This window comes from Cavia porcellus, unplaced genomic scaffold (genome assembly GCF_034190915.1).
Source record: "Cavia porcellus strain 051 isolate PalLab524CR breed Dunkin Hartley unplaced genomic scaffold, mCavPor4.1 scaffold_1, whole genome shotgun sequence".
Taxonomy (NCBI): Eukaryota; Metazoa; Chordata; class Mammalia; order Rodentia; family Caviidae; genus Cavia; species Cavia porcellus.
This window is the reverse complement of record NW_026947484.1, coordinates 109673407-109699466: the sequence shown is the minus strand read 5'-3', so window position 1 is coordinate 109699466 and position 26060 is coordinate 109673407. Positions and strand designations below refer to the sequence as shown.

At 39.8% G+C, this 26060-nt stretch overlaps 1 protein-coding gene across 1 annotated transcript; it reads right to left on the bottom strand.

Moving 5' to 3' along the window:
* Nucleotides 1-8858: 8858 nt before the first annotated feature.
* On the bottom strand, nucleotides 8859-10139 carry LOC101789200 (late cornified envelope protein 3A-like). The gene is made up of 2 exons (XM_013142779.2): nucleotides 9945-10139; nucleotides 8859-9446 (listed from the first exon to the last, which is right to left on the bottom strand). The coding sequence occupies exon 2, from the start codon at nucleotides 9425-9427 to the stop codon at nucleotides 9134-9136; it is 294 nt and encodes a 97-aa protein (XP_012998233.1). The 5' UTR covers nucleotides 9428-9446; nucleotides 9945-10139; the 3' UTR covers nucleotides 8859-9133.
* Nucleotides 10140-26060: the final 15921 nt, after the last annotated feature.

Sequence of the window (26060 nt, the reverse complement as noted above, 5' to 3'; positions counted from 1 at the left end):
ATTTTTTGATTCCATAGATTAAACCCAGGGCCTTCAGACTGAGATACATTCATAGCATATCCTCCCCTCATTAGTTTTTCTTTGCGACAAAGTCTTGCTGTGTAGTTCACGATGACCTTGAGTTTACTCTGTATTCCAAGCTGACCTTGAATTTATGAGAACCTCCTGCCTCAGCTTACTGAGGGATTACAGTCATGGGTCACCAGACCAGGCCACCATACCTGGCCCTTAGTTTTTATTTTGAAACTGAGTGTCACTAAGTTGCCCAGTGTGGGCTTAAATTTGTGATCTTCCTGCCTCATCCTCCCAGAGTGCAGGAATTATAAGTGGTATAGATATTCATCTCCACACCTGACTGAATGTCTGCTTTGATAACATACTTGCTGATGTGCTCTCTGATCCTGTTGTTGAAAGAAGACAACAAACCAAAGAGATAGGACAGAGTTTTAATATAAGGCAGCAGAGGATATCTGGGAAGGAAGATCAGCTTACAGTATTGCTAGTGTTGTGCTTCGGATGGTGGTCTGGTTGGTACAGTGGTTTCAGCATCAAGTAGTTGTGGCTTGTGGCAATGAAGATATGGGCTTAGGAAGAGCTCAGGTTGTACTGCGCATCCTATGTCTAGGAATTGTACCAGATTCCCTAAAATGACTAATTAAAGCACCCTGTAACATGGCCCTCATGTGGAGCCTGCCATACAGAGGAAGCAAGCAAGCCAACCGCAGAGGAAGCTAGTGGTATAGTAAAATATGAAATACATTTCCCCTTCCATTTCCCATCTCCCAGTACAGTGGAGGAGAAAGGGTACTCAGAAGAAATGTGGGAAGATGAGGAGGAGGAAGATGAAGAAGACGAATAGGAGGAGGAGGAAGAGACGAGAGGGAGAAGGAGTGAAAAAATCAATTGCCTCTCCTAATTTTAGTTCCTTTGAGGATCCATGGGCAGTGCTCAGGAAAGGGAGGATTTGAGTTTGAGGATTTGGAACAAAGTTAAATTTGGTTGCTCTAGACTTAATTATCCATGAAACTAACTGAAAAAAGTTGAATTTCCTTCAAATACTGGCTTTCAGTCAATATAACAGTGGAGAAAACAATGACTAGGAAACAACAGCAACAGCAACAACAACAACAACAGCAATTGGCTCTTGTTTTATCACACTGAGTTTGGAACATTTAATGCATGGGCTAAACGACTCTAAGCAGATCTTTTTTTACAAGAGGGACATTTTGTAGAATTTCTGCCTTTTCTAGCTAGTATTAGTTCAAGTCAGTGTATTCCATGACTCCGTGTCACAAAGGACAGGCTAGAGCAGATTCAGAAAAGTCGAGTGAAAGTGTCATAATGCATGGTGGCTGGGAAGTAGGAACTGAGAAGTTCCTGTGAGTCAGAGACATGACAAGGTCATGAAGGTCAGGGTGGGAGTCTCCAGGCATAGGAGCAACTTAGAAGTTCAAAAGGCAGAGGAGGGGAAGGTGAGTGTAGAATGGCGGGAATATTTCTGTGCTACTCACCTGTAAACCACAGGAAAGACGGGAAAACAAAAAACTCTCTGGGAGGCAGTAAACTATCAGCCAAGTTATTGGTTTCAACACTTTCTATCCCTTTATCCAATTCTGACCTGTAATTCTTATGTATCATATTTTCTTAAAACTTCCTGTCTAGCCTGCATGTGAAGAGAGGTGTTGACACATTAAACATACAAAAGATCTGTGCTGTGTATATGGGCAGGTGGGTCACTTTAGTGACTGATATTCAGTGTTTCAGAAATACACTATGGCTTTGAGGAAGGTATCACCTCCAGAGGGCCTGAGTGCATCCAGGGTCATCATTATGGGATAAGCAGTTACAGTGTGGCATTGAAAGAACCCAGTGCCATTGAATGTAGTACCTATGTGATTTTCAGGATAAGTAGCAATACCCTAGTGGGTCTGCTTGGCTCTTGGATCACCCAGTGTTGCTTCTGTGTGGTTTTCTGGACACTGATTACCACTGGAGTGGCAGCAGGCCTAGCTACAGTGTTTTACCCAATGAAATATGAAAAGTCTGTGACTGTGCAGGGAGAAACCTTCCCCGGAGCTGAGGCTCCACAGGAAGTGACTGCAGCAAGCACTGAGCAAGACATGGAGAAGGCACTGGGGAGACACTTGGCACTGGCTTAATACTACCTTACTTTTGCTTCTAGCACATCTTGAAAAAAACTTAGAGTGCAGATGAGGGAAATGCAAACTAAGGCTTGTGTTTACATCCATTTTAAAACTGTTTATTTCAGAGCTTGTGTTTTTTATGGCATAGCTTAGCAAGCCTTCTTGGCTGAGGCCTCCTGGACCTGAGCTGGTGGCTGGATTCCACAGTGGGGCGGAGTTGGCTGCTGCCTCAGGACTTGAGCTGGCTACCAGCCAGGAGCCTCCCCAATGCAGTTTGCTATTTTCCAAAAGTTTCAAAAATCTTTTGTAATGTAATTCATTCATATGCTATCATACACAACACTTTCTCTTTATATGTGGCCTCAAACTGGAGTCTCAATATCTATCTACTTAGCAATCTACCTGATGTCTTTTGATCTATGTATTTTCCTGATAAATATTCTGGGTTGAATTTTGACTGGCCGTTTATTCCATACTCTGGTATGCTAAAACTTGGTAGTTAAAATGAAAACCAAAAATTTTGATGCACATCAAGCATAGCGGTGCAGAGTGAGGATTAAACTGTTAATGTAGGTCAGGCTGATGGTATTCAGTAAGTTGCAGGGAAATCTTTGAATTTATGGATGTACCCAAGTTGTAACCATAGCAATGATCGAATTTTTCTTTTCTCTTTCCCGCAAATTCCTCTCAGTGTTCGCTCTTGCAATCATTTTCTCCCCATTTCTCTCCTTCTACAAGTCATCTATTCAGGTTCACACGGCCCGTTCCCACCTACGCAACCCTCATTTCTTACTAGTGGAAATAAGGTGAATGTTCCCCTGTAACTATATATTCTACTACAGACTCTTTCCAGCCCCAGCATGACACCCCTTACATTCTTCCTACGATGGAGTGGAGTGTGGTCTGCTATTTATCAGTCCTGTGCAGCAAGAAAAAGAGCTTAATGGAGCAGCCTTGGGAAGAACAAAGTCAAAGCGAAATGGAAAGAAGCAGCTTTATTTTTCACATTCAGACTTCATTGTTGCCAAGCACTGACAAAAGTCCTGTTAAGGGGCAGCTGTGGACATCCTGGGGTACGGCTGAGGATAAACCAGTAGGGAAGCTGGGAGGATACTTCAGAACGAGGTTAATCCTTGGGTTTTGAGTTTCTGATTTCTCTAAAACTGCTCATCTCAATCTCACTGGCCAGATCAACAGCAGTCTCCAGAGCCATGGCAGCACCTGGAGCCCAGGTAGCTCACAACTACATCCGCCAGGACTCTGGGATGCTCTGAAAAGATGGACCCTCAAGTAGCAGTTATCACCTGCCCCCAGCTGCTGTGGTCCCTGGAGCTGGGAATGAATGTGTGGTGGATACTGAGGTAGGTTTTATTGAGATACTTGTGTACCACTATTGCTGCTGGTTTTGCTGGCAGGGAATCCCTGTAGAGGTCAGAGACTTCAGAGAGAATCAGACAAGCTTGATAACGCAGAAGCCTCTGGTCAGTGAGTGTCTCTTCTCAGACGGATTTCTTTAAGAAGCCATTTTCTACTTCTGAACTAAAAAATGTATGAATGAAATGAAAACCGTTTTGAAGTTAGTTTATCAGCAGTTAGTTTAACTTGCTCTTTTCCCTCCGGTCTCTGCTATTAAAGAATAGTGAAATTTTCTAATTTGGCTCCCAATGTATTTTATCTCCGTGTGATCACAGGAGAAGTAAAGCCTCCTCAAGGCTGTCTGGCTGAATAGTCTCTCAAGCAGAACACACATAGGAAGAGGATGAGTGTGTGTGGAGAACGCATGGTCTCTGCAGTCACAGAACCTCAGAAACAGTGCAAATTCATTGACTATTTCTTTTTTTGCCTTTTCTGCCCCAGACTGTTTGCTTCTCTCTCCTCTGACAGAGGGCTGACCTTGTCTTTCTAATTCTCACAGCTCAGTTTGATTTTATAGAAACTAGAGAAAGTTGACTCTGAAGAATCTGTGGACTGAGGAACCCAATCAGGGCTTGCAGACTGTGGTCCTCAGAAGGAGCAGGTTGCTAGGATAAGGTGACAGCATCAAACTCCCTCAGCCTGGCTTCATGTCTTCATCATCTTCCCGGCACAAGACATTGCATGAGACAACAAAAGCCAGGGAGCCCTGTTTCTTACTTATTTTTTAGCTATTTAGGCTACTTACATACTTGTTCACAGAGATCCTGCCCCTGTCCCACCTTTGTCAGTGGAATACAAATTTGGCTCTGACACAGGATGATTAACTCAATCCTAGAAAGGCATGTGAATAAACAATATGCCCCATGTGATAAATATGCTAATGAAAGTGTCTAAGCACAAAATCTGTTGTTCTTTGGCTGTCAGCTTGTTTGTTATCAGCATGTCCCTTTAGAAAAATTGGGCACTCAGACATGATCAGCTTTTGCTTGAGGGGCTGGTGATGCCTGATCAAGGACTTCCAGAGTGAGTGCACATGGAAATGAATGGAAGGGAGAAGTCAGGGGAGATAGGGTTCCTAAGGAGCATTAGTGGCGTCCAGGAGGCAGCATGGGCCTCCTGGGCAGGAGAGGGTTCAGATGAATGCCAGATTGAAAGGTTAATGTAGAGAAGGCAATTATAATGGTAGCAACAAAAGTTACAGTTAGAGTATTGTGAAAGGCACAGTGTTTCTATCAAGCTCTCAGAGGATGCACACTCTTCGTTTGAAGGCCATAAAAATGCATAAGGATGAAGGGCCCATCTGATTAGATTTGCTCAGGAAGTTGTGCAATTGTGGAAGACGGTTGTAGGGTTTCATGCGAATATTTCTGCTGAGTGGGTTGCTGCTTGTGAGGTGGGTGGTGATGTGGACTGCATCTCATTTAATAGGTTATGTTTGGATATGATCATTGGTATAAAATGAATGAATTTTCCGTGTGGTTTTCACATTAATTTTGGAGATTAGTTTCCATTTCTTTATAGTAGTAAAGTAACTAGACTTGCATAAATGTTTTTCAAAAGAAACAGCAGTCGGAGCTAGAATCTTCACAACACGTAGCAAGTGGGGCCTAAGCTTTTAAAACAAAAGGATTGATGAGTATTTGAAACTTGAGTAGGATGAGATTTAGCCAAGCAGATCAAATTCCATGTGGTCAGGGAGAGACAGTTGGAGACATGGAAAACACGAGCACCAATACTTGGACCCTGATCAGGAGGGGCAGTGACACAGGGGTCATTCTCATGTGCCTACGGAGACGAGTACCACATGGTGTGAATCCTTCCTTGCCACTCACTGGGGACTTCAGTATCATGGTGTTTGGGAGGAAAGTGAAAAGGGAGATAAAGTGATTCTGATGGAAGATATCCTGGTGATCTCCAAATGCTTGGCTTTGAAATTTGTGCAGGTCCTTCATCTCTTAGTTTCCTTCCTTCGGTCCTTCCTTCCTTCCTTCCTTCCTTCCTTCCTTCCTTCCCTCCTTCCTTCCTTCCCTCCTTCCTTCCCTCCTTCCTTCCTTCCTTCTTCCCTTCTTTCCTGCTTCTCTTCCCTCTTTGCTACCTCTATGCCTGCTTCCTTACTGCCTATTGTTACTTCTTTAGAATTGTGCTGAGCAGGAGAGTTCATTGTAAACTAGATACTCCATGTCTTCCTGGCCTAATGCCAAGAGTTTTCCCAGGACGAAAGTGACAGATCTCCAAGTACCTTTGAATCAGCCTTCTTATGGGCCTTCCACTTAAACTTTTCTCACTCATTCAATCATCCTTTTACTATATTCAAACAACATACTTTGCACTGAAATAGCACAACAGGCATTGTGCTGCACCCGGGGAACTTAGATTTGTTCTCTTTTCTGTAGTGGGTCACAGTGTAGGGGGGCAGACAGATACCTAATAAAATAAGCATGATTCAACAAGCTAAATGCTACAGTGCAATACAGGTATGTGGCAAGTTCTCATTTCCGATGCCAGAGCTGTTGGCTGTTATTCTCCCTTTCCCAAAGTGACTCTGTAGCAGAGGGTGTGTCCAGATATTGCCACCTGCTGTCACTTGGGTTGAAAGGAGGGATGATATTGAAATCAAGCTTTCCTGAGCTTGAAGCCTGCTTCCCTGAGTAATATCAATGGCTGGAGAGAAAACAATTTATAAAATAATAGAAGCACAATAAAATAAAGATTTCACAGAGATAAGAAATCTGTAGAAACTAGCTTGAAAATTAAAAAAAAACTTATCTTAGTGATTTTGATATTTATTCTACAATCTCCAGGAACAGTTTAAAGGAAGGAGTGATTCAACTTGGCTGTGGAGGTGAAAGGAGGTTAGTGAGCTACGAATAATATTCATGGGTGTGGTGGTGATGAAGTTTATGATGGTGAAGCTTGGCGGTGATTGCCAAAAGTTTGGAAATTATGTAAACGGTGTAGTGTTTTTCCACAACATGTGATTTTGGCATTATAGGTACTCTGCCCTCTAAAATGTCACTTTTAAGAATGGGACAAATTTTTCAAATCACAAATATCCATTAAGCTTTTCAAAAAATTGATGAAAATTATATGTCTTGCTATCCTGTTACAAAAAGACCTATAGTGTAGCCAAAATAAAGAATATTCACAGGCAGAAAAAAAGTGACTAGGTGAAATTTCATGGGGGCTATGGAACTCTCACATGGGAGGGAACAGGAGGAGGCCCCAGGATCAGGATAGACACCTTCTTAACAGGGTCTTGGTCTCATCAGTATTCATGCTTTATTCCTCTCCTTATTTTGCTGTTGTCTTCTGGGATGGAACTAGCCAATGCCTGTCTTTATTGTGACCATCAGTACCTTTATTTCAAATCCTCACTTTTTCACTCAAGCTGGGGTGGGGGAGTCTTCCCTGAGTTTATTACGTTTATGAAGTGAACACCATTGTTCCTGCGCCTCCAAAACATGAGTGGCGGCCTGAGGAAAAAACCATGTTGCTTCACCCTCTGTGCTGGATGGAAAACCACTAACTATCTCCCTGGGACAAATTTTGAATGTTAAGTTCCCAAGAAAAGAAATTTAGTCTCTCTGATTCATTGCTGTGGCACTAGTGCCTAGGACTGAGTGCATAATGGATGCCCAGCTAAATGTGTGGAGGACATAAATGGGTCAAGGGCTCAAGATTTCATGTCACTTTGATAAGGTTAGGGTAGGGGGTGTTTGGGTCTTTTTTTTTCTTCACTGAGGGCTCCATTTTTGTCTGCTCTAGGTTTCCAAGATTTGCTTGGTGTCCCAGTTGGGTATGCAATTGTTTGACCCTGATCCCTTTTCTCTTCACTGAGATTAGATTCAGAGTGGTGGTGCTTGGAGGTCCTTTGGGCCTCTGAGCTGAGTTTTACAGCTCCCATCAGATGGCAAATTCCTGTCGTCCAGTCTGGTCCAGCCGGCGGTACACTGTTTGCAGGTCTGCACAGAGCTGAGAGGCCTGTGCGCTGTTCTCTGCATCCAGTGTGGGAAGCCTGGCAGGCCTTCTCATATGTGTGTGGCCTTTCTTCAGGAGCTGGCTGCTCGCTGCTGTGTGCCCACTCGGCTAGTTTCTGTCTCTTGGTGCTTCAAACTGAACATGACCTGAAGTTTAAAGCTGCAGCTGCAGCTTATGTCTTAGTGTTTTAGACCCAGTTGGTACATGTTTGGCGCTAAGCTTCTTGGGGGCTCCTTCCAATCCCTGTAGTTTGAAGAATTGCTGTGTAGGGTGTCATGAAATTATTTTAGAATTCATTGACTGCATAAGGTTATCCATAGTTTTTTTCCCTTTCTGCCTGTTTTACATGGTTCATAATATTAATTTTTCTTAACATTTACAGTTTGAATATAGCTGGAGTTCTGTGGTATTTCAAATGCTTCCTGGCAGTCGAAGTGACCTTTGCTCTTGGTTCACATTTAGAAACATTATTCAGCCTCAGGAGCACCAAGATTTCACATTTGAGCTCAGAAACTGCCACTGTACTGAGCTTGCAACCTCTCATGTATTGGAATCAGGATAGTAGAGAGATTCAAAATTAATGAATATTTACTTTTTAGATTATATCTGTTAAACTCCTGCAACACTTTTCCATTTTTCCCAATAAAATTCTTATGTTGCACAGCTCCCATCATCTTTTTTTTTTTTTTTTTTTTTGTCTTTTTTATGGGTACCGGGGATCGAACTCACGACTGCCTGCTTGCAAGGCAGGCGCTTATGCCGCTGAGCTAAATCCCCAGCCCCCTCCCATCATCTTTTTTACTAAACTCCCAGCCACATCTCTGCTCCTTGACTTCATTCACATAAACAAGTCTCTGTTTTTGTCTGTCTCTGGATCTTCATAGAGTGAGCAAATGAAACTTTCTCACTGAGGCTTCCTCCATCTTTTCTCTTCCTTTACCTTTTCATTCCGCTTCTATTTTGCCCAATTTCTGTTTCTTTTCTTTGGGACACTCTGCTCTTAATTACAACCCTCTAAAGAACTTATTGAAAACGTTCCAATGTGACATACTGAAAATTGGGGCTATATCAGTATCTCAGTTTTCATGAATAGTCAAACCAACAACCTGCACACTTTTCTGGTTCTAATTCCAGCATAAAACTCTTTGTAGTCATGCAACAAAAAATAAAACAGAAAATCATTTTCCCTCTATAAATGGAGGGAAAATGATTTTCCGTTTTATTTTTTGTTGCATGACTCAGAATCTGCCCCTCGAACTCGGTTGTGCTGGCCAAAGAACTGAGCACAGAGACAGAATGAATGACAAGTAAAATTTCCAGTGGTAACAGAACGAGAAACTTTATTTTTAGATAGGATCAGGGGCAGGTGCTACTGCACTCTCAGCTGGTGTGGGTACTGTGAGCTGGTGACATCAGAAGGGAACAGGCTTCTGGGAGAGCTTGGATCCTGGATGGAAACTCCCTGCCCAGCCTGTGAGAGCCAGAGCAAGGTATCTGGAAAGGAGGCCTTTGGAAAGCGTGCATGAAGGTGAGGCTTCTCATTGGCTCCTAGAATTCCTGTTTTCTCTGAAATGTGCGCATCATCAAGATCCAGGTCAGCAGCAGGCCCCAGAGCTGTGGCCACAGCCAGAGCCCCCAGACTGCCGACCACTGTCACCATCACAGGAGTCTGAACTCCACAGCCTGCACCTGTGGGACCTGCGGCGCCTGTGGTGGCTCAGGCAGCAGCCTCCCTCAGAGCTGGAGCTGAGGCCACCGCAGCCCCCAGAGCAGGGAGCAGAGCAGGAGGAGGCAGCAGGCAGACACTGTGCTGGGCTCTTCTTGGGGCATTTGGGGGAGGGGCACTTGGGAGGGGGTTGGCACTGCTGCTGGTTCTGCTGGCAGGACATCTTGGTGCAGTCGGGGAACCTGGAGAGAGCAAGGAAAAAGCTCATTGAAAAAGTTTTAGGCCAATGGTATCTCTGGGATCATTTTATAAAATCCTTGCCCCCAACTCTAGCTGCTTCCTGAGGAAAAAGGAAAATGTATATCCCTTTAAACTGAATGGAAACATTTCCTTCCACTTTACTTTGGAAGAGCAGGTGACTGTTCTAACTGGACTTGGAGTCCTCTGTATTCACAGAAACAGTGAAGTGAATCCCTTGCATTAGAGAGTAGCTCCTGCAGAGCTCTCTGGGCCCCTGTGTGTCTCTCAGGAAGGAGCTAGGGGGCGCTGACAGCAAGGACTCAAGCATCCCACAGAGCTTCCCTGCCCCCTGTCCCCATCCCCTGCCTCCTACTGCCCTCCAGGTTCTACCCTCTGCTGCCTCCATGGCAGACACCTCTGCTTCCCTCTTCCCCTCTGCAGTCTGTGCTTATCTTCCCACGCTCTCCTGACTGGGCATCTGTGCCCTGCTGGACGCTTACCGGATTCAGAGGAGGCAGCAAGAGGAAGAAGCCTGTGGCTGAGGAGGCTCTGTCTGAGGAGGCCAGGGCAGGAGCCCTTTTATCCTGTGTAGGGTCAGTGATGCACAGGCTTAGCATGCTGCTGCTTTCACGCCCAGGTGAGGTAACAGCCAGGGCATGGCCAGCGCCATCCATTCACCGACTTCCTGTGTGCTCCCTGTCTTGCCTGACACGCGGGAAACCGGAAGTCACTTTCCCGCCTGCTGTCATCTCTCTCAGACCTGCTGTGGGTCCCTTCTTTTCCCTGAGAACTTGTATTCTTTCATTCAGGTTCTTTGCTATGATGTTACTGGATGGACATGGCTCTTCCTTGTACTCATATAGCTCATGGTCTGTCAGGAAAGAGAGTCAGACATTAACACACACACAGACATAAAGACACAGACACTGACACTGACACTGATACTGACACTGATACTGACACTGACACAGTGTCCATACACATGTGCGTGCACACACACACACACACACACACACACACACACACGTTTAGGTAGAATCAAACCCCAAGGACAAATGCTGCATTACAACTATGAATGAGATCTACAGGTGTGAAGAATTGGTCTTTTGAAGACAGCCTTCACCCTATGCTCCCTTCAGAGATCCCAAAGCTACCTGACACATGCAAATGTAAGCTGTGACTGTCCTCTCAGCCCCTGGAATGGGAAGGGGGTGAAAGCTGAGACTGCGTGAAGTGGAAACCAGGATCTACTTACAGGGTTCCAGAGGGAGAGAAAAGTAAAGCTGAGTTAGCTTTCAGTGAATAGAATAATTTAATAGAGCTAACAGTATATAACTTTTGTATATGGTCTGCTGAATTAAACTGAAGCCTTTCCGAAGGGAATAGTTTACTATTTGTTATGTAATATTTACTTCATTTGCAATGAAAAATAACTGTCAAGGACACCAAAAAATTTAATAACCTTATTTAAATCACAGCACTTTATATTGTTATATTTTTTATTTGTATTTTCTGACAAAGATCAACATTCATGGTCCTTTTAAAACTGGCTTTAGCAGTTTGTAAAATGATATATAGAACTATCCATAAAAGTTTTTTTAACGGAATATTTTATGGTGTGTCATTCTCCTACGACTATTAAATCTTATATGATTAGTTACATATTTTAGTTAAATATTTTTATTGCTCCCTTCCTTCTCTTTCTCCCTTTTTCCTTTCCTCCCTTTTTCTCTTTCTCTCTCTCTCCCTCTCTCCCTCCCTTTTGCTTCACTTTTAAAGTGATCTTCTTAGAAACACAGAGATCTCATACTTCTTTCTCCAGAGATGTGTGAGTTAATGTTTTGGCCTGAGTCAAAGGAAGCAGCATCCCTGGGTGCTAAGTGGGGAGGGAATGAGGAGGTAGCACCTTCCTCGGTTTCCGTTCAGACTCAGAGCTGCTCCACTCATATTGCTTGGTGTCCCACCAAATGGCTACTCTTTTGGAGAAGAAACTGATGAGAAAGGCTGAAGGAAGTGTCTTCAGACCACACTGTGTAATAAGGCTGAAGATAGTGATAGACAGGTGGAACACTTGGCTCTCATTCACCAGCTTTGCTGGTGTGCAATGCCTGAGAGACTGCCAGGCTGGGAGGAGGGCGTACACGAATCCAGTGGACAGTTTTCAGGAACTCTGGAACTCATACAAAATGGACTTGGTCTCTGGTCTATGATCCTGGTAGTAGACACATCCCCATTTCTGTTTTCCACAGCCTTAGCTTTTGACCCAAGACACTGTTGTAGATTTAGTGGTGATTTTTTTCCCTACTGTGTGAAGTGATAGGACCTTGGAAGTGCCACTCTAATAAATGAGGATTATAAATAAGTGCCTTATAAAAAGATCAAGAGTGCCTGTGTAAATACAGGAGAAGTTGCCAAGGAAAAGTTGGCAGAAATAGGGCTGGAGGAAAGTTCTCACTAAAATTTGACTGTGTTACTATCCTGATCTTTAACTCCCACCCTGCAGAAATATGGGAGATACGTTCCTGTTTTTAAGCCTCCTGCTCTATGGAATTCTATTATAGCAGCCTGAATGAGATAAGAAAGCCTTGGCTTTCTGTCATTTATCACCATTCTTCTAGAATTCCTCTGAGATACGCCATTCATTTCTTGATGTCTTAATTGAGAAAAGCTTTTCGGAATAAGAACCATGGGCCAGCCACCATGGATGGTACTAAGAACAGGGCAGGTAACAAAGAGGGCTTAGAGACCCACAAACATTGAGAGAACAAACACTAAGGGGGAAATACAATTCTTTCCCGGGTGCAGCAGTCTCAGTTCTCGGCTTCTTCTAAACAGGTCTGGGGTTGGGCCTTCTGCAGAAGTGAACATTTATTCGTAAATTTTCTGATATTTCCAGAAGCAAAGGTAAGAGTGATTTTTGGTCAGATGGGTTAAAAATTGAGTCATTTAGGCACAACATTTGAAAAGTAACTCCAATACCATTTAGCACAGCCCAAGAATCTATCCACGGAGAGTCTTCGCTGTGCTTCATGAAATGCAAGTCATCATCAGGTGGGCTTCTCTTGGTTCCACTCCTGATTTCTATGGGCTGCCTCAATACTGTTGTTTCAAGTTTTTAATCCTGGAGAAGGGCAGCACTTCCCTGTCTGTGAAGGGAGTTCAGGTAACCCTGCTGGGCCAGTGTGGCAGGAATCCCATCTTAAGGAAAACAGGCACTCCAGGATTCAGAGGGTGCAAGAGAAACACAGAGATTTGTCAGAGGGGTGACCCGGTAAGTCAGATGACCTGACTTATTGATGATTACTGTGCTAGGGAGACAAGCATGAAGCCTTCCTGGTTTACTTCCTTGGCTATATTTAGATTAGGTCATATGACTTATAAGCCAGTGATGACTCTTCCTTCCCAACCAGTTAGTGTTAATTGCTAATTCAAGATTATCAACAAACAGTTTGTACTTGGTGATACTTAGCTGAGTCATAATTAGGTAGGATGGGAGAAGAGAGATGGAAGTAACACCTTTGCATTTGTTGAGATGTAATCATATGCCATAAAATTCACCTTTGTAAAGTGTAAAACTTTGGTTTTTAAGATATTCAAAACTTGTACAACCACAAGTCACTCAATCCGGAACATTTTTATCACTTCCAGAAAGAACCATGTACTCATTACAGTCATTTTCCATCCCCTATTTTTCTTGCTGGTAACTACGAATCAACTTTGTATCGTTATGAATTTGCCTATTTTGGAGACTTATATATAATGTACCACTTTTTGTTCTGATTTCTTTCATTTAACTTATGGTTTTCAGGGTTTAGGTATGCTATAGTGTATATCAATGCTCCATCCCTTTTTGTAATTAAATAATGAACACTTAGATTATTTCCAATTTTGGTTATTAAAAATAGTGTAGCTAACAGAAAACGAACAATGGTTTCTGTTAGTTGGTTCTAAATACCCTGTAATACTTTCATTCTCTTGAATGGTTTTACAGTGCCTTGTTATGTTTGATACTATAGCGTGTGAAGTTATACTCAAATATTTCAAGGAAAGAGATACTATAGTAGCTACTATGTAGGGTTATGTAGGGTTATCTTGTGGTGAAACACTATGTTGCTTAAGTTGTTCTGTTCTGACCTGTGTTGTTATGTCCTCTTTTATCTTAATCTCCTTTTTTTAAAAAACAAAAAGTAGTGTAGCTATGTACTTAGTCTCATTTTCTTCCCTCTGCTTTAGGTTTAGCTTGTTTCTTTTCCCCTAGTACCTTAAAGCTTAAGGTTAGTTTATTGATCTGAACTTTTTCTTCTAGTTTAATATAGGTGATTACAGCCGTATACTTCTCTCTGAAGTATCTTGTAAGTTTTGATATGCTATTTGTTTCTTTGTATTTACCTCAAAATGTTTTTAAATTTCCCTTGTGATTTCTTCTTTGACTCACTGGGTGCTGAATATTGTGTTGCTTAATTTGCAAGTATTTTTGAATTTTCTAATGTCTTTTTTCTTACTGATACCGAATTTCATTCTACCATGGTTGGAGAAGATACTGTGTATTATTTTAGGTGTTTAAAAGTTAGTGATGCATTTTTAAAAAACCTAATATTGTCAATCATTTTTTTATTTTTGTTCCTGGGGTCGAACTCACAACCTTGTGCTTGCCAAGCAGGCACTTAGGCCACCAAGCTACACCCTTGACCCTAACATCATCAATCTTTCTTTTTTAAAATTTTATTTAAAGAGAAAAAAATAAATGTGTAACAGAAAAAGGATAGAAATGATACATAATTTCAAAAAAATAAACAGTAAGAAATCACTAGTTGATAAATTACATATTTTCCTCTTAGAAATAATTGTTCAAGTTACAAAAGTAAAGCATACAAAGTGGACATTCAAACAGCAAGATTGTAAACAGTTCTGTTCAAGGATCCAACAAAAACAGTAATATGGTTATCAGTCCTACACACTTAAGCATATATGCAGTTATATCCTTTAGAGAACTTTCATTCTTCTCTTTTTACAATAGCAGTTACACATTTTGGGTTTTATTACTCCTACAGTTCTTATTTCTTTTTACACTAGAGACATAATGTGATATTTATAAATACGATTATTTCACTAATGAGGGTAGTCTCAAGTTGTCTCCATTTACCTATGAAGGCCTCAATGTCATCCTTTTTTATAGCTGAATTACATTTCATTGTATAAAAATACCACATCTTTTTCATCCACTCTGCGGTTGATGGCATCTTGGTTGTTTCCAAGATTTAGCTATTACAAATTGTGCTGCTATCAACATGGGTGCACATATATCACTGTGATATGACCTTTTTAGTTTTTCTGGGAAAATACCCAGGAGAGGAATAGATGGATTAAATGGAACTCCCAATCCTAGTCTCCTGACAGTTCTCCATACTGATTTCCATAGTGGTTGCACCAGTCTATACTCCCACCAACAGTGGAGCAGTGTTCCTTTTCCCCCTGCAGCTTCTCCAACATTTGTTACCAGTTGATTTCTTGTGACAGTTATTCTCTTCTGAGTGAGATGAAATCTCCATGCTGTTTTAATTTTCATTTCTTGAATGACCAGAGATGGTGAACATTTCATCATGTATTTATTTGACATTTGTATATCTTCACCTGAGAACTGTGTGTTCATCTCAGATGCCCATTTTGGAGAGGGTCTTTGAATTTGGGGGCTTGATGTTTTTCAATTCTTTATATGTTCTTGATATAAACTTCCTTGTCTGAGAGGTTGCTGGCTAAAATTCTTTCTCATTCTGTGGGTTTTCTTTTTCACTTTGTTGGTGATTTCTTTTGAAGTGCAGAAACTTTTCAATAATATGAGATCCCATTGTTAATTCTTTGAAGAATTTCCTGTGCAGTTTGCATTTTGTTCACGAATTCTTTGCCTATTCCTATGTCTCCAAGACTTCTGCCTACCTTATCTTCCAGTAGACTTAATGTTTCTGTTTTGATATTTAAGTCTTTGATCCATTTATACTTTAGTTTTGTGCATGGTGATATGGAGATGGGCATGGATGTAGTTCTTTAGCATGTGGAGAGCCAATTTTTCCAGTACCATTTATTAGAGAGGCTATCCTTCTTCCAGTGAACATGTTTAGCCCCTTTGTCAAATACCAGGTGGCTGAGTGTCTTAGTAGTTTTGTTTGCATCTTCTGATCTGTTCCTTTAATTCTCAGGTCTATTTCTTTGCTAGTACCATGCTGATTTTATCATTGTGGCTTTGTATTATAGTTTCAAGTCAGGAATTGAGATGTCTCCTGTCTTGTCTTTGTTGCCCAGAAATGCCTTTGCTATTCTTGGTTTCTTCTATTTCCAAATGAATTTTAGGAGTGTTTTCTCTAGATCTGTGAGGTATGTTAAAGGTATTTTGACTGGGATTGCATTAAATGTGTATAACAGTTTTGGAAGTATGGCCATTTTCACAATGTTGGTTCTTCCTAGCCAAGAGCAAGGAATATCCTTCCATTTTCTAATATCTCTTCAATCTCCTTTTTTTAGCATAGCATAATTTTTAGCATATAAGCCTGTTACATTCTTAGTCAGGTTGATTTCTGAGTATTTCATTTTTTAAATGCTATTGTGAAAAGCTATATTTCCATAATTTCTCTCTCAGTGAGTTTTTTGTTTGTGTACAGGAATGCTACTGATTTTTGAGTGTTGACTTTGTATCCATCTACACTGCTGAATTTGTTTATTACTTCTAGTAGTCTTTTAATGGAGTCTTTTGAGTCTTCTATATAGAGTATCATGTCATCTGTAAATAGTGATAATTTAACTTTTTCCTTTTCTATCTTTATTTCTTTTATTTCTTTCTCTGGTCTGATTGCCCTGGCTAGTGTTTCCAGAACTGTATTGAATAGGAGTGATGATAGTGGACATTCTTGTCTTGTTCCTGATTTTAATGTGAAAGCTTTCAGTTTTTGTTCATTTAGTAAAATGTTGGCTGTTGGTTTGTCATAGATGGTCTTTATAAGATTGAGGTAGACACTGTGTATTCTGAGTTTCTGAAAGATTTTTATCATGAACATGTGTTGGGTTTTATCAAAAGCTTTTTCTGCATCCATTGATATGACCATGTGGTTTTTGTTTTTGGCTTTGTTGATGTGATGTATTACATTTATTGATTTGCATGTGTTAAACCATCTCTGCGTTCCTGGAGTGAATCCTACTTGGTCATGATGACATTGTCAATCTTTTGTGTGTGTGTGTGTGTTTTTCCTTTTTATCGGTACCACGGATCGAACTCATGACCGCACACTTGTAAGGCAGGCGCTTATGCCACTGAGCTAAACCCCCAGCCCCTACATTGTCAATCTTAATGTCTGCATGCATTTGAGAAAAATGTGTTGTGTTGTTTTGGTTAGTGTGTTCAATAAGATGTCTCTTAGGCCTACTTGGTTTATTATTATTTTTTCCATATTCATTTTATTTCAAGGATAAAAAAAAACAAGAAAAAACACAAAACCACAACAAAATTTCAAAACAAGTCAATCAAGGGCAATGACAGTACCCACATTGCTCATTGTCATCCCCAAATCATTCACCCACTGCAAAAGACATCTGAATTCAATTGTCCAAAAAATCTTTGTCTTCAGTAAACTCAGAGAAACCATTACTGTAACTATCTTAATTATTATTTTATATACTCATACATACACATCTACATATGTTTTTTTCTTTTTTCTTTATTTAAAGAGGCTAAAACCAAGGGAAATAAAATAATAAAGTCAAGCAAAATGAACCTGTATAGGTGACAAAGACTTCAAAACCTTATGAAATCAACAATAGTTACCATAATGTCTTTTGTTGTTTTCAAAATGGTTGCAGATGGGGCTGGGGATTTAGCTCAGCGGCATAAACGCCTGCCTTGCAAGCAGGCAGTCGTGAGTTCAATCCCCAGTACCGATAAAAAAGAAAAAGACCAAAAAAAAAAAAAGATTAGTTCCAAAATGGTTGCAGATAACTTCAGATATAGTAAAAATTGGACAAAACAGAATAGAATAGAAACAATAATAAAAAATAGTGAATACAATAAAGGACTTCTAAATAAGCTAATAGTAAATGCAAAATGGCTTCCATAATATGTCTTGTGATTTTTTTGTCTTGTGATCTTTTAGATAGCTGCTCACGCCATCAGATTTAACATAATCAAACAAAACAAAAGAAAATAAAGGCCAACCCAACAAAGCAATGAAAATGATTTGATTTCCAGGCAGGCACTGGTTTTCAGATGGGCATTACCTCATGGTGAGGCCTGTTTCTCTCCTTCTGCAGTCCATAAATGATGCTGAGTTATGGATAGAGACCTGGGTCTGGTTCTCCCCACTCAGGCAGCAGCCTGGGGATGTTGCTAGTTTCCAGGTGGGGATCACTTCCTGGTGGGCCCTAGTTCTCTCCCTTTGCATACATATGTTTTTTCTTTCAGCTTCTCATACTAATAAAACAATATGAAGTTTACATCTCACTAATGAACATGTTCTCCAAGTGTATCCATTTACCTATAAAAATCTGCAGTGTATCCTTTATGGATGAGTAGTACTCTATTGTATAAAAATACCACATTTTTTTCCTCCATTTCTCAGTCAGTGGACCTTAGGTTGTTTCTAAGATCTGGCTATTACAAACTATGCTGCTATAAACATGGGTACACACATCACTGTGGTACTGATGATTTTAGTTCTTTTGGGAAGCTATCTGGAAGAGGAATAGGTGGGTTAAATGGGACCTCTTGTCCTAGTTTTTGAGGACTCTTCACACTGATTTCCACAATGGCCACACCAGTCTACATTCCCACCAACAGTGCAGAACGGTTCCTTTTTTTCCCCACAGCCTCTCTTTGTTATGGCTTGATTTCTTGATGGTAGCCATTATTTCTGGGGTGACATGGAATCTCAGCGTGGTTTTAATTTGCATTTCTTCAATGACTAGTGATGTTGAACATTTTTTCATGTATTTATTTGCTGTTTGTATTTCTTCATTTGAGAAGGGTGTATTCATCTCAGATGCCCATTATTGGATTGAGCCTTTAAATCTGGGAGGACCCATATTTTTAGTTATTTGTATGTTCTCAGTAGTAATGCTTTGTCTGAGGAACAGCTGGAAAACATTTTTTCTCGCATTGTGAGTTGTCTCTTTACTCTGTTGGTGGTTTCTCTTGCTGTGCAAAAACTATTAGTAGGGTGAGATTCCAGTTTTGATTCTCTGTGATAGTTCTTATGTAATCAGGATTTTGTTCATAAAGACTGTCTACACCAATATCTTCAAGAGTTTTACCTGCTGTATCTTTTAGCAGATACAATGTTTCTGTTTTAATATTAAGATCTTTGACCCATTCTGATTTTAGCTTGGTACATGGTGAAAGATATGGGTTTTGTTCATAAGATCTTTGTCTATACCTATGTCTTCAAGAGTTCTACCTACTGTATCTTCGAGCAGATTTAATATTTCTGTTTCAATATTAAGATCATTGATTCATCTGGTTTTAGCTTGGTACATGGTGAAAGATATGGGTCTAATTTTAATCTTCAGCATGTGTAGAAGTTTTTCTATCACTATTCATTAAAAAGGCTATCACTTTTCCAGTGAATGTGTTTGGCACCTTTGTCAAAGATTAGGTAGCTTAGTGTGTCTGGAGTTCTTTCTGCATCTTCTAACCTGTTCCATTGATTTTGGGTCTATTTTTTGCCAGTGCTACCCTATTTTTTTATCACAATTGCTTTATTATATAATTTCAACTCAGGGATTTTGATGCCCCTTGTCTTGTCTTTGTTGCTCAGGATTGCCTTTGCTATTTTAGGTCTCTTCTGTTCCAGATGAATTTTAGGATTGTTTTCTCTAATTCTGTGAGATATACTATTGGAATTTTAATTGGGATTACATTAAACCTGTATAGCAGTTTTTGAAATATAGCTATTTTCATTATATTGCTTCTTCTTACCCAAGAGCATGGGATATCTCTCCATTTTTCTTATATCCTATTCAATCTTCTTTTTCAGAGTATTGTAGATTTCAATGTAGAAATCTTTTCATCCTTTACTAGCTTGATTCCCAGGCATTTCATTTTTTGGATACTATTGTAAAAGGTATTGTTTCCCTGATTTCTCTCTTGATGAGTTTGTTATTCATGTATAGGAAGGCTATTGATTTCTGAGTGTTGACTTTGTAGCCAGCTACATTACTGAGTTTGCTTATTAAATCTAAAAGTCTTTTGCTGGAGCTTTTGGAGTCTTCTAAGTAGAGTATCATGTCATCTGCAAATAATGATAGTTTAACTTCTTCCTTTCCTATTTTCAGTCCTTTTATTTCTTTCTCTTGTCTAATTGCTTTAGCAAAAGTTTCCAGGACTATGTTGAATAAGAGTGGAGAAGTAGACATCCTTGTCTTGTTCCTAATTCAGTTTTTGTTCATTTAGTATGATGTTGGCTGTTGGTTTGTCACAAATGGCTTATATCAGATTGAGATAAAGACCATCTATTCCAGTGTTTTGTAGGATTTTTATCATGAATGGGTTCTGGGCTCTATTGAGATGATAATATGATTTTTGTCCTTGATTCTGTGAATATGTTGCATTACATTTATGTTTTTACATATGTTGAACCATCCCTGTGTCCCTGGGATGAATCCTACTTGATCATGATATGCAATCTTTTTGATGATTTGTTGCAGTCTGTTTGCCAATATCTTATTGAGGATTTTTACATCAATGTTCATTAGGGAGATTGGTCTGTAATTCATTTTCTTAGCTGTGATCCTTCTCTGATTTTATTATCAGGGTAATACCTACTTCCTGAGATGAATTTGGATATATTACTTCTCATTAAAATTTATTAAAGAGTTTGAGAAATAGTGGTGTTAGGTGTTCTCTAAACATCTTGTAGAATTCAGCAATGAATCTTCCAGGTCCTGAGCTTTTGTTTGTTGATAGGTTTTTAATTACATTTTCAAGTTCATTTGTTGATATTGGGTTATTTAGGATTTTTATATCTTCTTGATTCAGCTTTGGTAATTCATATATTTCTAGCGAACTTACATTTCTTCTGTATTTTCCATCTTATTAGAATACAATTTTTTCAGCATAAATATAGGTGATTTTCTGAATTTCTACAGGGTCTGCTACTATTTTTCCCTTTTCATTTCTGATTGCATGGATTTGAGTCCTTTCTTGTTTTGATAAGGCTGGCTAAGGCTTTGTCAATTTTATTTAATCTGGCAAAGAACCAATTCTTAAATTCATTGATTCTTTGTGTTTTTTTTTTTTTTTTTAGTCTTCAATGTGTTAATTTCTGCTCTGATCTTTACAATTTCCTCCTTTGTATGAGCTTTTGGCTTAACCTGCTCTTCTTTTTCTAGGAGTTCAAGGTTCAATATTAAGTTGTTTATATGTGCTTTCACTGTTTTCCTGATACGGGTTTTTACTGTTATCAATTTCTCTCTTAAGACTGATTTCATTGTGTCCTGCAAGCTCTGGTGTGTTGTATTGTCATTATTGTTAAACTGTAGAACCTGTCTAATTTCTTCTTTAGTAACATGTGTGACTCATTGCTTGTTAAATATGTAATTTCCATGTGTTTGTGAAGTTGTTGTGGTTTCCTTTGCCATGGAGTTCCAATTTCATTGTACTGTGGTCTGATAGTATGCATGGGATAATTTGAATTCCTTTGCTTAAGCATGTTCTATAAGCCAGTATATGGTCTATTTTGGAGAATGTCTCATGTGTAGCTGAGAAGAATGTGTATTCTGATATTGTGGGGTAGAAAACTCTATAGACATCTACTAGGTCCATTTGTTCAAAAGTTTGATTTAGCTCTAATATTTCACTACTGATTTTTTGTCTAGTTGATCATCTTTTTGTGACAGCGCAGTGTTGAGATCTCCCATACAATTGTATTAGCACTTATTTGATTTTTTCATGTCCATTAGTAATTGTTTTATATAGTTAGGTGCATTGGTATATATATATAATGGTTATTGTATCTTTTTGGATTTTTCCCTTTACCAGGATGTAGTGACCTTTATCTCTCTTAATCAGTCTTGGCTTGAAATTCACTTTGTTTGAAAATGGAATAGCTATCTCTGCTTTTTTTCTGGATTCCTGTTGCTTGGAGTGTTGTTTTCTACCCTTTGACTTTCAGTCTGTGAATTTCTTTTTGAAATAAATGTACTTCTTGTATGTAGCATATTGTTGGATCTTGCTTCTTGATCCGTTCTGCCAGTCTGTATCTTTTGACTGATGAATTGAGACAATTAACATCGATGGTTATAACTGATAGGTATTGACTTATCCTTGTCATGTTATTTTCCTGTTGTTGGCTTTTCTTTCTTTCTAATTGTTTGCCTTCCCTGGTGAATTCCTTCTGTTGGGATTCATGGAGCTGTAGTCCTTATTATCTTTTTCTAGAATGTCCTTCTGAACATTTTGGAGTGCTGGTTTGGTGATCATAAATTTCTTCAGATAGTTTTGTCATGGAAGCATCTTATTTCTCCATCAATTTTGAAAGATCGTTTTGTGGGATACATCAATCTGGGTTGAAAATTGTTTTCCTTTAGAACTTGGAGTACTTCACTCCAAGCTCTCCTTGACTTGAGTGTTTGTGCTGAGAAGTCAGCTGTAATTTTGATGTGCTTTCCTTTATAGGTGATTTGCTTCTTTTCTCTAACAGCTTTTAGGATTCTATTCTTAGGTTGAATTTCTGAAATATTGATTATGATATGCCTGAATGTAGATTTTTTTGGATTGTTGCTAATTGGCATTTTAGATGCTTCATTTATCTGCATACCAGGTATGTTTTCTCTACCAGTTATGTTTTCTGTCATGATGTCTGTGAACATTTCTTAAGGTCACTTTTGTTGGAGGAGCTCGGAACTCCCCTGTTGCTGAGGATGGCTGTGGTACTTTCCAGGGCAGCCCTGGTTTTTATTTTGAGTCTGACTTCTTGGATCCAATGTAAAACTCTCAACCTACCAGCACAGCTCCTTCACCCCACTGGCATAGACTAGCTTCCACCGCTGACCTTTGGGCCTTCCCAGCACAGATCCATAAAACAGACCAGCATGAGTCCTTGTTGTGGACTTGTGAGAGGCATTGTCATGGGCTCTAGGTCTTTATCTGGATTCATGTAAGGCATTGCTATGGGATTCAGGCCCTTCACTGAATATTCTGGGTCTTTAGTATTGTGGACAGATTTCCTGCACTTTCTTGTGTTTAACTTAGGGTGATCATCATAAGAGAATATTACAAATTCTGTGTCCTGATTCTAATTGTTTTTTTCACAACACCTGACTACCACACCTTGTAAACTACATTTGTAATTATATAACAAAATGTAAAACAAATCAGATAATTATATGCAATATGTAAGTCTCTAATGTGTCAATTTTGTCCTTGGGATTAAAATTTAAAATGGATTAAGAAGAAAATAGAGAAGTGGAAAAAGAGAAAGACAGTAGAAGTAAAGTTGAAGGACAAAGGGAGATCATGCCACCTTGGGGAAATTGTTGCAGTACACACTGAAGGAGAAGAGAGATGGAAGAGATGAAAGAACAGTACCACACCCACAAAGAAATTAGGAACCTCTTTCATACTCATATATAACTAATAAATGAGACAGAGAAAAGAAAATCAAAACAAAACACATAATAAACAACAAACAAACAAAAAAGCAAAAGAAAAACAAATAGTCCACTTCCAGGATTCTCTCTGGTGTCACTGGTAGACAGCCTGTGGAGACAGAGTCCCAAATTGTGCCACTCTATCCCAGAAAGCCAGCAGTTGCTTTATGGTGCAGTACTAGATAACCTTAGCAGGTGTGCCCTGAGACTAGATGCATTGGGCTTGCCACAGTCCATGCAACTTCCACTGGACTGTGCCCAGCTAAGTGCTGCTAGAGGAAGCCAGTGGTAGTTCTGAGTTCTGGGCTTATCTGGCCCATCTCCAAAATGGCTCCCTGCCCATCAGTCTCTCACGTGGGAAAACTAAGTCCTCGTCACTCACTGTAGCCCTCCATGTCCACTGCTCCCCTGCACTGCTTCACCTCTCTGCAGAGGCCTCCAGGGTCACCAGCCATCATCATTCACTGTGACTGTGTGTCCCCAGGTTCCAACAGCTCCTCTTGTGCAGTGAGCCCCATCTCAGGGAAGAGGCCCTGTCAGCTACTGACTTCTTTGTTGAAGTTTTTCTTTTTACTTTCTCTGTGGGCTTCAGTTTGCACTTCCTTCCTTCTTACCTTCTCATGACTCTCAGAGAAGTTAAGCTGTTTTCTCTGCTGCTTAGAGCTCCGTCATCTTTTTGGAAGTCCCAGGCCTACTTGTTTTAGAGTGCTGTTAAACACTTCTGCTTCTTTGATGATCTTCTGTCTAACTGTTCTATTATTCAAAGTGAAGTGTGAGAGGTTTCCACTATTACTATCATTGTTAATTGGAGAGTATGTTGTCTATTTCTGTTAGTCTTGCTTTATGTAATTTGAGACTCCATAATTAAGTGCTTATATACAAATACATACAGTAATCATTTTTTAGATTGACTGGTCTTTTTAGCATTACAAAATGGCTTTTTTTGTCTTTAGTATTTATTTCTCTTAAAATCTATCTTGTCCAATATAAACATAGTGATTTTAGCTTTGGGGTAAGGGATTATTGTTACATGGTATATGTTTTTCTACCTTGTATTTTCAATCACTTTATGTCTTTAATTAGGTGTCTTTTGTAGACACCTGTTTGCATACTGTTGGCTCATTCTATATAAGTTTCTATCCTTTGATTGGAGTATGTAATTTAGGTACATTTAATATAATTATTGTATGGCAGATGATGTCCTAAAAGACATCAATTTTTGTTCCTGTGTTTTTCTAGGATTTTTTTATTTAATAGGTAACTTTTAGTGTATGTTTTTAGTTTACATGCTATATATTTTGCTGTTTTTTTGAGTTATTTTCTCAGTAGTTACTTTTGGGATTATTATTAGGATTTTAACCTAACAATGTAATTCAGATCCATATCAACTTAATTTTGGTAGCATACAAAAACTTTGATCCTGGGGCTGGGGATATAACTCAACAGCATAGTTCCTGTCTGGCAAGTGTGAGGTTGTGAGTTTGGTCCCAGGTAAAAAAAAACAAACAAACAGACACCAGGATTTAGGCCTGCAGGGTACCCTCAATTCTGGAGACTGCAGCCTGGTGTGAGTGTCCCCGTCCCCTGCCACCCTCCACCCCCCACCATCCCCGAGTCCCTGGAGTTTAAGATCCTTGCTCCCAGCAGCCAGGGAACTTCACAGCTTCTTGCCACTCTGAACCGGTTCAGCAGGTCTTGGGCCTGCCTGCAGCAATTTCCCAGAGAAGCCCTGCTCTGCCATGCTCGGCCAGCTCAGCCCTGCTAGGCCTGTCTGTGCCCGCAATTCTGAAAACTGGGCGGCCTGAAGTGAGTGTCCCTGCATCATCCTGAGCCCGGGAGTTTTGGATCATTGCTCCCACCAGCTAAGGAACTTTACAGCTTCCTGCCACTCAACCTAGCCCACAGGGGTTAGGCCTGCCTGCCCCACCCCCAGTGACCCTCTCTCAATCCTGGGAACTGGGTGGCCAGAGTCCCAGGAGCTGAGAGCATAGAAAAGGATTTCCAACAGGCCCAGGGGAAGCCTTGGAATAACACTTGAAATATGGAAATATAGGAAAATGACAAAACAAAAGACCAAAATACAATCTCAAACCTCCAGCCCATCCCAAGAAACTTTAGGGGCTATGTACATAGAAGAAAACATGTGCCATACATCTGAAATACCTGAAATAATAGCAACTGAAATAAAAAAGCAACTCTGGGAAGCTTTAAAGGAATTCAAACTAGAAACAATCTCCCAGATAAAAGAAGAAATGATAAAAGAAATGAAAGAGATGCTGAACATATATAAACAAGAGACAGTTAAAAAATTTGAGGAACTAAACAAAAAGAATCCTTGGATGAACAATATAAGAAACAAACAAACTACATAAAGCAAATGCAAAGAGATATACAGGAAATAAAAATTCAATTGAAAGTTGTAAAAACTGCCTAAATGAAAGTGAAGATAGAATTTCAGACCTCGAAGACAAGATTGTAGCTAGTGAACAGGAAAGGAAAGATCTTTTAAAAATAACAAGGAATCAGGAAGTAACAATTCAACAGCTGCAAGATGATGCAAAGAAAAACAGCATAAGATTGATAGGGAAAAATGAAAAAGAAGGATACAACTTAAAGGCTGTCAAGAGGATATTTAGAGAAGTAATAGCTGAAAATTTCCCAAACATGAGAATGGAAACTGACATCAGGATCAGTGAAGCATATAGAACTCCAAATAGCCATAACCAAAATAAAACTACACTCAGACATATAAAAATCACAATCTCAGAAATCCAACATAAGAATAGAGTATTAAAAGCTGCCAGAGAGAAAAGACAGATTGCCTATAAAAGAAAACCTATCAGAAGCACAGCAGACCTCTCAGCACAAAAATAAAGTTAAGAAGGACGTGGAGTGAAGTATTTCAGATCTTAAAGGAAAATGATTTCCAACCTAGACTGTTGTGCCCTGGAAAACTGTTCTTCAAAATTGATGGAGAAATTAGATACTTC

Coding starts and splice junctions, on each gene's coding strand:
- LOC101789200 (XM_013142779.2), bottom strand. CDS start 9,427: ATGTCCTGCCAGCAGAACCAGCAGCAGTGCCAACCCCCTCCCAAGTGC.